The sequence below is a fragment of the Zeus faber genome (genome assembly GCF_960531495.2).
Source record: "Zeus faber genome assembly, chromosome: 17".
Classification (NCBI taxonomy): Eukaryota; Metazoa; Chordata; class Actinopteri; order Zeiformes; family Zeidae; genus Zeus; species Zeus faber.
Window position 1 is genome coordinate 13119317 of NC_137204.1, and position 13225 is coordinate 13132541.

At 44.1% G+C, this 13225-nt stretch overlaps 1 protein-coding gene across 1 annotated transcript in view; it reads left to right on the top strand.

Moving 5' to 3' along the window:
- Positions 1-12392, top strand: part of LOC307242955 (carboxyl-terminal PDZ ligand of neuronal nitric oxide synthase protein) — a gene marked incomplete at its 3' end in the record, with an annotated part of 48598 nt that extends 36206 nt beyond the window's left edge. The window contains exons 9-12 of the mRNA XM_080017603.1: positions 1038-1202; positions 2417-2618; positions 4106-4433; positions 11816-12392. Of these exons, the coding sequence (XP_079873729.1) occupies positions 1038-1202; positions 2417-2618; positions 4106-4433; positions 11816-12392 (1272 nt within the window). The remainder of the gene's footprint in view (positions 1-1037; positions 1203-2416; positions 2619-4105; positions 4434-11815) is intronic.
- Between the last annotated feature and the right edge of the window lie 833 nt (positions 12393-13225).

Genomic DNA, 13225 nt, shown 5'->3' on the forward strand with positions numbered 1-13225 from the left:
TTCTGTGATACTGCTCCTAGATGACCCCTGGAGGAGGGACAACAAGGAAGAAATGCAGAGGCTGGATTTTTCTAGCTCTGTGTGTGTGTGTGTGTGTGTGTGTGTGTGTGTGTGTGTGTGTGTGTGTGTGTGTGTGTGTGTGTGTGTGTGTGTGTGTGTGTGTGTGTGTGTGTGTGTGTGTGTGTGTGTGTGTGTGTGTGTGTGTGTTTTAAGTGCACCTGTGAGACCAAGAGAATGATTCTGGATGTCGCCCTCTGGGGCTGAGCTGTGTTCTCCCTCTCGTGCTGCAGATAATAATGTTGTAGCTCGCCCTCTAGCGGTGTAATTGAGAAACATACACTTGGGGGGGCCTCCGTTGTATCAACATCTGGGTAATTTTATGGATTTTGTTGTTTCCAAACAACTTGGATGTACATCTCCACTCACAACGAGAGAGAGCGAGCGAGAGAGATTTTTTTTTGATTTTTAAAGCATCTTTATTTTAACATTTTCTCTAGTTCTCAGTTGCAAACATTAAAAAAAACACACTTTGTTTAATAAAAGAGCCCTACACGTTAAAAACAGACTGGAAGCACACGTTGTCCTCCACCCGCGAACAGATGATGTCATTGAAACACCACAGTTTGATGAAGACATCCAGACTCTTCATCAGTTTGTGAAACTTAATCGATGAAGACTCTGGCCCTGACCAACGCTACAAACACTTTTCCTAAAACACTTTCCTTTCCTCTCAGTTTGTTTCTTCTTGTGAGGTAGATCACCATCTTCGCTTCCCCTACTAAAAAGTTAGAGAGAGAGAGAGAGAGAGATATTTTTTTTTCAGTCAAGTGTCTCGAAGCTTCGCCTTAAACGACCTTAAATTTTAAGGTCGTTGGATTGCGTTGTAGCTTTCCCTGGCATTTATAACACCTGATAAGATATGCTCTTGAACAAAATCATAGAGCGGCTGATCACCTGATTTCCTTAGAAGTGGTTTGTGTAAGTTTTATCAGTAGATCTGCATCACGTGTGTGTCCCTCACTGTTTGTGTCCTGAAGGACTTTGATCGGCGGTCGCTGTTCACGGTGACGTCTCACGGCCTGTCTCCGTGCAGCCCTTTCTCCTCTCCGTCCCTCACGCCGCTGGCCTCTCAGCACTACCTCCAGCTGCTGCAACACCAGCTGCAGCAGCAGCAGCAGCACACGCAGGTGGCCGTGGCACAGGTAACAAACACACAGACACTATCGAGAGTCAGGAGGCAAGGAGCTTATTTGTACTGAACGTTTCATAACACGGGGGCAAAGTGTGTTACGTAGGACATGAAAGACATTATACAAATGCAAGGAAGAATTAACGCATGGAAATAAAAAGCTAAAAACAGATTTAAAAAAAGATAATAAAAACATAGATCACTTACAAGCCTATAATGAATGTATAAATGGTGCATGGATGGATAGATTGGTAGGTAGGTACAATCGATAGTGATTACCGACGCAGATCTCAAAGTTATATATATTTTTTGTGTATTTTTTTTGTATATATATATTTTTTTATTTAAGCTGATGACTAGCTTAGTCATTTGTTCAAAACTGTTGCAGTTTAAAAAGTAAAACTTCTATGTATGCAGTGTGTAAGCCTACACCAAACCTCAACTGGAAATAGGGTTCACAATATTTCCCTCAAGCCTCTCCCACTGATGTACTTTGTATTTTCTTGTCACTCTGTTGTTGCAAGCCAAACCCATTCCTGGGTGAAGACAGAACGTGTTTAAGATGAGGGTTACATAACACGTGGAGCCTTGGTCTATTCCTAAACTAAAGCTTCAGAACAGCTACAGCAGCATAGCCTCATTTGGCACAAATGTTCTTGTGCCACCAGGGGGCAGTGGCAACATAGCTACGGCACAACCAGTGTATTATGGCTAAATGCACAGATCTGGGGTGAAACTCTAGATATAGAACCACATTATTTTCTATGAGGTTTTTTTCCAACAAAGATGCATTATATTTCTATTTTCCTAGATTTCTCTCACCTGTTCCACAGTAGATTGTGTACACAACTCTTTATTTCAATTTCAGAGTTTGAGTTGGGTTTTTTTTGTGTTTTTTTTTCCGTGCTCTGCAGTCATGGGTTGTCTTTACAATGTTGGGGTCAGCGTTGTGGCTACAACGTGAATAGAAGAGAAACACACAGAGAATAAAATAGAACTGTACCCAACTATACCCAATAAAAAGCAGCTGGCTACTTTGAACTGGTCTGCTTGTATTTCCGTAGCTTCTCTTTATAAGTCTGTTTTTCTCTGCCTCCTCCTTCCTCTTTCTCGGATGCCACTTTTTGCACATTGGAAGCATTACACACACACACATGCACTAGGACACAAATTCTTAGAATAAATAAACACTCCCATGTCCACTGCTGTCCTTTTCGTCCGCATCAGGTGCAGCTGCTAAAGGACCAGATGGTGGCTGAGACGGCCGCTCGTATGGAGGCCCAGGCCCGCGTGCACCAGCTGCTGCTGCAGAACAGAGACCTGCTGCAGCACCTGGCTCTGCTGGTGCAGCAGCTCAAAGAGCTGGAGGCCCGATCCCCAAAACCTGCACCACCACAGAACGGACTCCAGGCAAACGGCCACACACACAGTAAGTCACTGGCTAGCCCTCTGTCAACAGATTTAATAAAGTCGCTTTAACACTCTTAATCTGTGCTAGAATGCTATGATTCCATTGCTGCATAGCTTTGTCAAGTCAGGTTAATTGAAAAAAGAGCAGCAAAACCTCAGAAAAACACAGTATCCATAAGTACAAACAACTATATTATATTTTTATTTCATTTATTCTGATCGTACCTGTATGAAGGTACACAGGGGCAAAAAGATACATAGAGACTTGGACAAATTTGTTGGTACCCTGGTACAGCTCATTGAAACAATGCTTCATTCCTCCTGAAAAGTGATGAAATTAAAAACAATTACCTGCATGCCTTTGGTATGTCGTAGAATAATGCAAAGACACTGTGAAAAGAGCTAAACTATTGCTGAAGAGAATTAAAATGGCCTGGACAAATTTGTCGGTACCCTTCGACGAAAAAAGAAGAACCTACAATTTCCTCTGAAATAACTTGAAACTCACAAAGTAATTGGCATCCATCATTGTTTATTCCATATTTAATCGAAAGCAGACTTTGGTTTTGATTTTTGATTCAACAGAATATTTTTCATACTAAAACAAATGAAAATGGCATGGACAAAAATGATGGGACCCTTGAGCTAATATTTTGTTGCACAACCTTTAGAGGCAATCACTGCAACCAAGCAGTTTCTGAAGCTCTCAATGAGACTTCTGCACGTGTCAACAGGTAGTTTGGCCCACTCTTCCTGAGCAAACTGCTCCAGCTGTCTCAGGTTTGAAGGGTGCCTTCTCCAGACTGCATGTTTCACTCCATAGGATTCAGATCAGGGCTCAAAGAAGGCCACCTCAGAATAGTCCATTGTTTGTTCTTATCCATTCTTGGGTACATCCTTGTCATACTTGCTTTGACCTGTGTGTTTTGGGTCATTATCCTGTTGGAGGACCCACGACCTGCGACTGAGACAGAGCTTTCTGACACCGGGCAGTACGTCTCGCTCCAGAAGGCCTTGATGGTCTTGAAGCATTGTTTCAGCGAGCTGAAAGGGTACCAGCAAATTTGTCCACGTCTGTACATGCACGCTAACACTCACTAACCCTCAAACTGTTCCAAACTGGAACTGTTGGGGCAGGGCCGTAATTCCATCAGTCAGAGAACAGTCAGTACTGCCAAAATACGAATGAAAAACAACAAAGAGCTGGCTAGTGGTAGGGAGGTGTGCGTGCGTGTGTGTGTGTGGGTGGTGGGTGTTGATAGTCGGAAAAGACACATCATGCTTCATACTTGTATTAATCTTGTTTGCTTCCACTGGTTATGCTCATCATAATCATCCCAGACATGGTCCAGTTAATTGCAGTAATTAGCGATATGGCCACCCATCTTGACTGTAATGAGATTCTGCTCTGTGACAAGCAGTGCGCTAATAGATGTATACTTCTCTGCGATTACCTCTCGCCGTCGCCTGTAATTGTATGATTTATTTGATATTTGTCGACTCCAGACGGCCAGGAGTCTTCCTGGAACCACGCCAAGTCCACGAGGTCTTTGTGTCTGAACCTGAAGAACCATCACAGTCAGACCCTGGAGCGGCCCTTCTCCTCCACCCCCGAGTGGCCACGGCAGACCGCAGGGGTGGAGGCCGGCGCCGAGTGCTATCTCAACCTGCTGAACCTCGAAAACGGCGGAACCAAACCGTCCACTGGGCTCCGCGTCAACGCCGAGCCCTCCGCCGCGGCCGACCGGAAAGCCGGAAACGAGGAGAACGCCGATGGAACGCGCAGTGAGGTTGTGCCGCTCACCTCGAGAAACTCCGCAAACGTGGAGGAAAAGTAAGACGGTTTCGCTGCTCGTCGGGCATTATTAGACGTAGTGCTGTAGTAATCGTAGCAGCATTGTTGTTGTTGTTATTGATTTTAAGAAAGTGGGTAAGTTGCGATAAGGACGCTATAAAGAAACTCAACACGGGAATAGTCACAAATCAACACTAAGGGCACATATCTAAAAGATGATTAAAATCAAAATACCGTTTTTTTAACGTGCAAAGTGTTTTAAGCTATACATGGAGATGATATGCGCACACAGATGGGTTACGCACACGCAGTTGGCACATTCCTCTCCTAGTTTGATCATCGCGGTGGACCCCCGGGACCCGGCGGCAGCACAAAGACATAAAGAGACACCATTAGTGATGTTAATAGAGCACAGCTGAACTCCGTTCTGCGGAAACAGCCCAGAGCCAACGGGAGCTTGACTGTAATCAGGAGATCACAAAAGAGTTTGAGGGCTGGAGAGAGGATGTGACATTAGAGGAACGAAAGGAGGAGGGATTTTTTTGGTTGAGAGAGCAATGGAATAGAGTGATGGAGAGAACGGGCAAAGAAAACAAATCGTCCGTCACAATCTTTTTCCTACCTAATGAAAGGAAAAATGGAATCGTTTCTCAGTTCCGGTCGTTGTTGTTGTGAGCGCCGTGTGAATGAACCTCCCGTCTTTGGGTCGTCGCATTTGTCTCTCACAATCTGTCTCCTCTCCCGTCCTTTGGTCTCCTCCGGTAAGGTCTGCGTGCGTCTAAATACAGTATCGTACATTTCCTCATTAGGGTAGAAAGAAACACAACACACTGACATAACACCTTCTGTACGGCGCGCGCGCGCGTGTGTGTGTGTGTGTGTGTGTGTGTGTGTGTGTGTGTGTGTGTGTGTGTGCCTCTCCTGCCTCCATTCTGAGCAAGGCTGTCTGCAGTCCTTGGAGACTGGAGTCCTTACACTCAGACCCACATCACGTCTCCTACACTACTCCCGACTTAGCCGAGTACCCTAATTCTATCCCCCTGCCACCCGAAGCGTTCCAGTCTCACAATCGGCAAAAAAAAAAATATATATTGTTGTTTGCCACAGTCACGGTGAAAGCCCAGAAATAAAAACATTGCAGCCTTTCAATCCCCCCCCCCTTGTTTCTCCCAATGAGCAACATCTTGTTTCTGTGAAACGTTAGAGCGCACATTAGTTTCGGCCGGCAGTGTTTCAAGAGTCTGCCCTGAAGGCTGATCCTGAGCTTATCCTTCCTGCCCACAAATCTACCCTTCAAATCACTCCCTTTAATTTCCTCTTCCTTCAAATGTAGAAATGGGTCACGAGTAGAATTAAAGAGGAAGGAGAGGTTTGACAGCTCTGGGTTTGGTGCTGATAACACAGTGACCTGATGATGGAGTAGATACCCTTCACCCCGCTAGAGCCGTTCAGCCCAATATGACCACGCCCTAACTCCTCACGACTTCGACGAAAATGCCATATAAAAAAAGCCCTCAAAAGGGTCCGTTTATGTAGTGACTTTTCTGAAAATCAATGCTTTTGGATGTTTATTACAGTATTTTCTCGGTAACTCTCACAAAATGACACTATTTTGAAAGGGAGAATGTGTTGTTCATTTATTTTTGATCAAAATGTTAATTATTTTTCATTTTAATCATTTACGTGTTGCTCAGGGATTTTACATTTCTCACCCAAAACACACAATGCCAAATGAGATGCACTGTAGAGCAATGTGATAATGCGCACATTAATCCTCAAGAATACGATAATGGCCTACGTGCCATTAAACATGATGACGTGGTGAGTTTTGAATCTGTTTTTCTGTCTCTTTGGGCTTTTCCTTTGTTTCATGGAAGTTTCGTCCATGACAATTCTGTTTTCTGATGAGTATTCCCCTTGCAATCCCTTCTCCCAAATCAGCTTTTTGTCTACTCCAATGGTAACTTAGGTCTCCTGTACCACTCCTCCATTGACACTTTTTTATGTATCATTTGATTTGCTATGGTGGGCAGTGTGTTTTTGGTGTGCTAGATATGATCAGTTTTCAGGTGATACTGTTATCCATAATTACACAGTTAGTTAGTTACATAGTTAGTCCACTAAAATATTCTTGCATTTGCTTTACCACCTGAACAGTTCTTGTTGCAAATGCAATAATATTTTATTGTTGTTGGTATTTTTACTATTCAGGTAATGTAATTTACAATTTTACATAAATAGATGAGTAATTTCACTATTTGCTGTCAGTTAAGATTATTCAAATATTTAACTTCAATTCACTGTATAATTACATTTAAACACTCGAGTTTTACATTTTCACAAGTTTTCACAAGGGTTTTTATTATTGTTTGCAGTTTAAAGGTTAGCACCTTCTTAAAAAACAGAAACCTCCCCGTTAAGTCTTTAAAGCGCATGATGTGACAGTTCTCTGCCCAACAGTAACAGCGTTAAGCATCCGTGGGCTACTTAGCTAATGGAGATTTGCATACCAATCAGTTTTGGTCAGGGTTGACAAATCAGCATTTGCAGTGGTTTATTTAGGGTAAGTGTACCCAGCAGACTCTGGCTGTGCAACCGTCTTCGAAGCTTCATTGAAAGAGATTGATTGTTTCTTTTTTTTTGTTTGTTTCTTTTTTTTAGTTACAATTACTTTTACGGCACCATAACCAAACACAGAGAATTTAAGATCTGTACCTAATCGCTATGTCTATTCTAGTCTTCCATTTTGCATTTGAGCCGCGCCCCAAACCGCAAGCGCTTTATACATAGGACTTTGAATTGGATCGATGTGTTGATATTGGATGTTTTCCTCTTGAGTGGCTGTTCTTTTGTTGGTTGTTGATCGTTGAAGTGAACCCTCAAGCTGCACCGAAGTCTGTACTGCAGATGTACTACATATTTTCTGACTTGGCCATTGATTTGATCACTCATCTAGCATGACATTTCTGACGCAGCATGAATAGAGTGGTGTCGTTCACAGCGGTGCTATAACACAAACAATAGGCAGTGGGACCTTAACGTCAGCAGACCTGTTCCCTTCCGGAGGTATTTGGGCTAGTCTAACTATTCCCTCTCTTTGGTACAGGTGCGAGGACCCTCTTCTGCTCATCCTCTTCCTTATCTAACCATCCCCTCGTGTCCCGATAAGAAGTGCTTTAGTTCAGAGCCGTACCAGTCCTTCTTTTCTAACACTGTCCCTAAACCTCACGCAGTATCCCGCAGCCTCAGCTGTGAACATTCCCCATTCCCAGTATTCCCAATCGTGTTGCCCAGTCCCTCTTTCTCGCCCGTACCTCCTTCTCTTCTCCACTCTGACCCTTGTCAATCCTCTATGTGAGTATTATACGTTACAAAAAGCATGAGGTTTCAGTGTCTGTGTCACAAGCATGGAACTGGGCATGTGGTCGGTTGACCGTTTGGGTATTGTCCTTTTGTTTTGTGTGGACGTTTCACCAGTGATTTTTATTTCCAAGTAACCGTATCACATACAGTAAGTTAAGCGCAGATGTGCGTCTGCAAATTCAACCACCTTAGCCCAGGCTTTATTCGTTACACTGCAAGTAAGTAAAATATCTGAACAACACGTTTATTGTCATATACAGTATAAATTATTTGAATATATTTTAACTTATTGAGAATAATAATGAATTTCTATGTGTGGTATTAGAAAATGATGCTTGAATTAAGCCACCTGTTAAAATAAGTTTAATTTGACACAGGGGAAACAGTTATAATAAACTTTTCAGTAAGATGAGAAATTCATTAAGATAACACATTTTTTTAATTCCTGAGGGAGATGCAGGTGCTGTAACATGAGATGGTTAATCAAACTATCTGTGAGACAACGGTGGAACTAATATGTGTTATAATCTGATCAGTCCTCACTGCTGTTGATTTGAGCTTCCCTGTCTAGCAATGGTGAAGCAAATTGAGAAATGGTGTAGTATTGAAAGGAACAATGCAATATGAGATCTGTCTTCACCCAAGCAAAGCTAGTTTCTAGCCGTTAGTTCAGCACAATAGCTGTGCAGTGGACAGAATTATTATTATTATATTATATATTTATATTATTATTAAATGCCATTGTTATAGTGGTTTACAATCAAATAATAAAGCACCCTGAATCGAAATGAAGCGACGGAGCAGTCTTACTCTAATTACATCTTAGAGTAATTCGAGTGACACTAAGTCCGCAAAATGTAATTAAAATTCATCCAGTAAGTTTTGAAATACAGAGGTTATTAATAATAATTTCTTCTCTTCTTTCCAGTTTAACGACTTGTTGAGACATTTTTTTTCTAGGTGCGTACCGTCATACTTGCGGTGTTTGCACGTTGCTTGCTAATTAGAGACTGTTTTGTCATTTCTGTCTTTACAAGGAAGTCCAGAAAGATTATTTAATGATTCATCTTTCCCTGTCCAAAGGGAAGAGATAGTAATAAGTAATATAGTTGGATATGATGGATGTGAAAGGCTGGTGGAGAAGCAGAGTCGCCGCAGCGATCGTACTGCACAGCATCACTCAGACCAGGGCCTTGCTTCGTGTGTGTCTGTGTTTTCTCCACAACGGTATCTTCCGAAATCAAACGTTAAAGCCAATAGTCCTAGCAATTGTCAGATTCACTGTTTCTGTAAAAAAAAACAAAAAAAACGCACCAAGGGAAGAAATGGAAAAGGCACTTAAAAGTGAATATGCAGGACTATTGACAAGCAGTAGTTCTTAAGAAGCCCATAATGTCACTTAAATGAAGCCCTGCCTTGGATTTTAGCTCAACCGACCTATAACCTATATATTTAGGGGTTGCTGGTGTAAAGCACAAAAAAATGGGGAACTCCTGTTGCCTCAGCTAAGTGTTGGGCCAGCGTGGGGTTTAGCTTTGTGGTTGGGGTCATGCATGGGTCAGCGTAGCAGAGTCAAGTAATGCGAGTCGAGGCCATTACCCCATTACTGTACATGCCTTCTGGGGGGTTAGGGTTTGATATCTTATTGGAAAGTGGCGACGTGATACTCTCAGTTATAAACCTGATAAACCCGATATTTCCTACCGACCTTTTTTTTCCCCCCACAGAACTCTTCGATTTAATTTTAACCAGTATTTATTTTGCGTCGTCTGAGGTCGGCATCTGAGCTCTGCTGCTCATCGCTCCCAGCGAGGTGAACAGCAGACATAGGCGTAGTGAATGTGCTACAGTAGAAACAAAGGAGCGATGAGCTCCAATCCCCCCCACATTGGATAGAAGAATAGAGCCCAACAGGTGGATGCAGGGGAGGGGTGGGGGAGCGCAGCAAAGCCGGGTAGGGCGGGAGGGATTGGCCGCTGAAATGGGCCGGCCCAACAGGGCGGGGAAGCACGTGGCGCCGCCAAATTGTCTGACAGAACTGGCTCCGCAATTTGTCAGTGTTCACCATCCTGTGGGATTCTGCGGTTTATTAGAAATACCTTCCACAGCATCGCTCTCTTTTAGCAAAAGAGTGTAGTAGCTTCACTTTCCGTCCATTGGAAATGCAAATTCGCATACATAATACGTGACACCTCATTCGAGTGGAGTACCCCTTAATTTCAGTATTGAACAGCCGGTTTTCCACCCCATCTGGACACTGTAGTTAGAGTGAAGAGTTATGTCTGTACAGATGCACGCCATGAAAAATATTTTTTTGTTCCATATGAAATGGCTACAGACACGTACACAGCTTTTCTGTACTCAAGCGAGGACATGTGGGTGTTAAACCTCCATCAGCAAATGAATCCGCAGTAAGATGGTATGAGGCGCTGTAAAGAATTCAGACTCACTATGTGGATAAAGCGAGAGAGGGTGAACGCAGAGCAGGGAGTGAATCACAAGGAGAAAAGCGGAGAGAAATAAGATGGAAGGAGTGGGACGCAGAAGAGCCAGAAATGGAGCGGTGAGGTGCAGTAGGAGGTGGAAAACGGAAAAAGACAATATGGATGAAAGATGGGGAGGAGGCGCGTCAATATTGTGACAGCGGGAGAGCTGCTGCTGAGTCAAGCGTATGGAAATGAGAGCGTGGAGGAGATGGGTGGGCCGCCGCTTGCCAATCAGGCAAAACGCATCATATCAACACGGGCAGACGTGGGATTTAACTGCACGCATGTAATAACCGGATTTAAACCGAAGTACGCCACAAGCTTTCATTGTTTATCAGGATTTTATAAGCTGGCCTCATAACTTAAAATAATTATAAAGCGAGACTACAAAAAGAAAAAGCAATATGTGCAAAAATTGGAAAATAATAACAATAAGATATGGCAATATGCACTGGACCTTAACTGCAGTACTAAGGTAAACTACTCATGAAAAACATTATCATCCCTTGAGGAAATCAACATTTTCTACATTTTAGTATACTGCGCCATTATACAGTACCAAATACTTGTTGTCAATGACATCCTCCTCGTGAAGCGTACTAAAAATATAGTGAAGTTATAGCCTATAAGTTCATTACTTGATCCACGCTCCAACCACAGACCAGATTTCACAAGGGAACCGAGCGAGAAGCCACCAGCAAAATGCAACTGGGAGAAGCTGGGAAGAGTTCAGGCTTGTTAGTGGTTGGGTTTCTATCGCTGTTATTTGAGAGAAAGTGTGTGTGTGTGTGTGTGTGTGTGTGTGTGTGTGTGTGTGTGTGTGTGTGTGTGTGTGTGTGTGTGTGTGTGTGTGTGTGTGTGTGTGTGTGTGTGTGTGTGTGTGTGTGTGTGTGTGGGGCTGTGTGTGTGTGTGTGTGTGTGTGGCTGTGGCTATGTGTGTGTGTGTGGGGCTATGTGTGTGTGACAATGCTGTGTTCATATCAAGGAGACTGCAGTAGAGCTATTTATAATGTGTGTGTTTGTTTGTGATGGTATCTTAAGAGCAGAGAGAAGCCTGCAGCACTATTTTCCTGTATTTTCTATTTCCCACAGCACTTCACTCCTTTTTTTTTTTTTTTTCCCCCACCCCACCAGGGGAGCTGTGGGATGTAGATAAGACAGTCATAACGCCATGCTGAGAAGAAAGAGCTTACGTCACAAATTGCCGGGTTTAAAATTGGGATGTTGCAGAGAAAATCTGAGTATTGAAATGGCCCTGCGTTGTATGAAGGGCAGCACCTTCATATCCTCGAAGAAAGATGCAAACTGCTCAGAACGGAAGAGGAATGTGCTTATTCACTCAATCCTTTTGTTGCACTGGAACTCAAAGACAAAATGTCTTTGTGTCTAAAGGCAAAAATAAACACTGACCTGAATTTAAACAAATTGGAAAACACACTTGAACATCCATGAATGTACATGTTGCTCAGTATGTAAATACTGTGTATGTATATATTTCACATCACCCCAAATGTAGTTGACTTGCTTTAAGACTTTATTCAGGGCTCCCTCTCTTCCTCTCTCGCCCGGCAGGTACAAACAGACCATTCCCAAACTGGACCCCCCTCCGCCCTCCATGAACCGCAAGAGGGCCAGCCGGACCCTGTCCCCGGGGGTGGAGGTCCCCGCGGCGCCCGGGCTCGCGGAGCCGTGCGGCGGCTTCAGCGTGGCGGCCAGCCGCAGCAGCAGCCTGTCCTTCCCGGACACCACCCCCTGCTCGCTGTCCTCCGCCGACTTCCACTCCCTCTGCAGTGGCGAGAGCAGCTCCTGCTCCACCAGCGAGGACTCGGGCGTCCGCTCCGAGACCAAGTCCCTGCTTTCGCCGCTGCGCGATGACGACGACGACGACAGCGAAAACCCGTTCGGGAACCGCGGGACCTTCCTGACGGCCTCCAGCGGCTGCAGCACGCCCCTGGAAGAGTGCTGCGAGGGGCTTCCGTCCTCGGCGTGTCCGCCCGCGCCCCTTTCGCTCGCCGCACATTTGGATAACTGTGAGCGCACCCTGCCCTTCTCCTCCCCCATGAACGATACCTGCCTGCACATCAGCTTCTCTGAAGACGAGCTGCTGGACAGCAGCCAGGACGACCCTTGCATCCCACAGCGGAGCTAGGGGGCAAACCCACTGCACGGCCCCGCTGTGGATCACTGTGCTTCAGTCACCTTTTTAAGTAAAAATCTCCCCATGGGCATTGAACTGTACTTCCGGACTTTTTCTTACACGCTACAGAAATAACACACGAGTGTGACTGGAAAATAATCTAGCTTCTACCCAAGTAGCCGATGAACGGATTTTAGTATTTTTATAGAGAGTAAAGATCCGATATACTTTAGTGGTTAGAATGGTCAGAGTACCACATGTAGCAATTGTTGCACTGTTTTAGTAAATACATGTAATATACTAGACTTTAGAACGCAGAGCAAATAAGGGAACACATTTTATTTTTGCTAGTTGTCCACATCAAAATATTATTTTGTATGATGCTTTTATGTAGTCTGATCTATTGTGTAAAACCATGATTCTTCCCACATACGGTCTTCATGGAGAGATGTGTGACTGCATTGAAAGTAAGCAATAACAGCCCAATTCCTGTTGGGCTGACACTAGCGGTGTTGAGAAAAGCTCCCGAGCCGTGAAGGAATGTAAAGAAAGGACAAAGGAAGTCAGTTAATGGAAAAGAAGGAAGGAGAGAAAGGGACTACATCCAGTTGGGTTCTGTGTTTGGGCGCCGCCTGCGCATGGCCGGGTGTGAATGTCGTTGTGGTCGAGGGCATTTTAGGACGGAACAGGTTTCCGGGCATTATGTGGGCCCTAAAACGTCGATTTGATTTGCTGCCATTTGGAAAAAAGCATGGAATGATAAGGGAAAGGGAAAGTCACTGAGAAATTGACACAGTCTTGAGAGAAAGTAGAGTTTTAACCAATCAACCTGATGACATCATCCA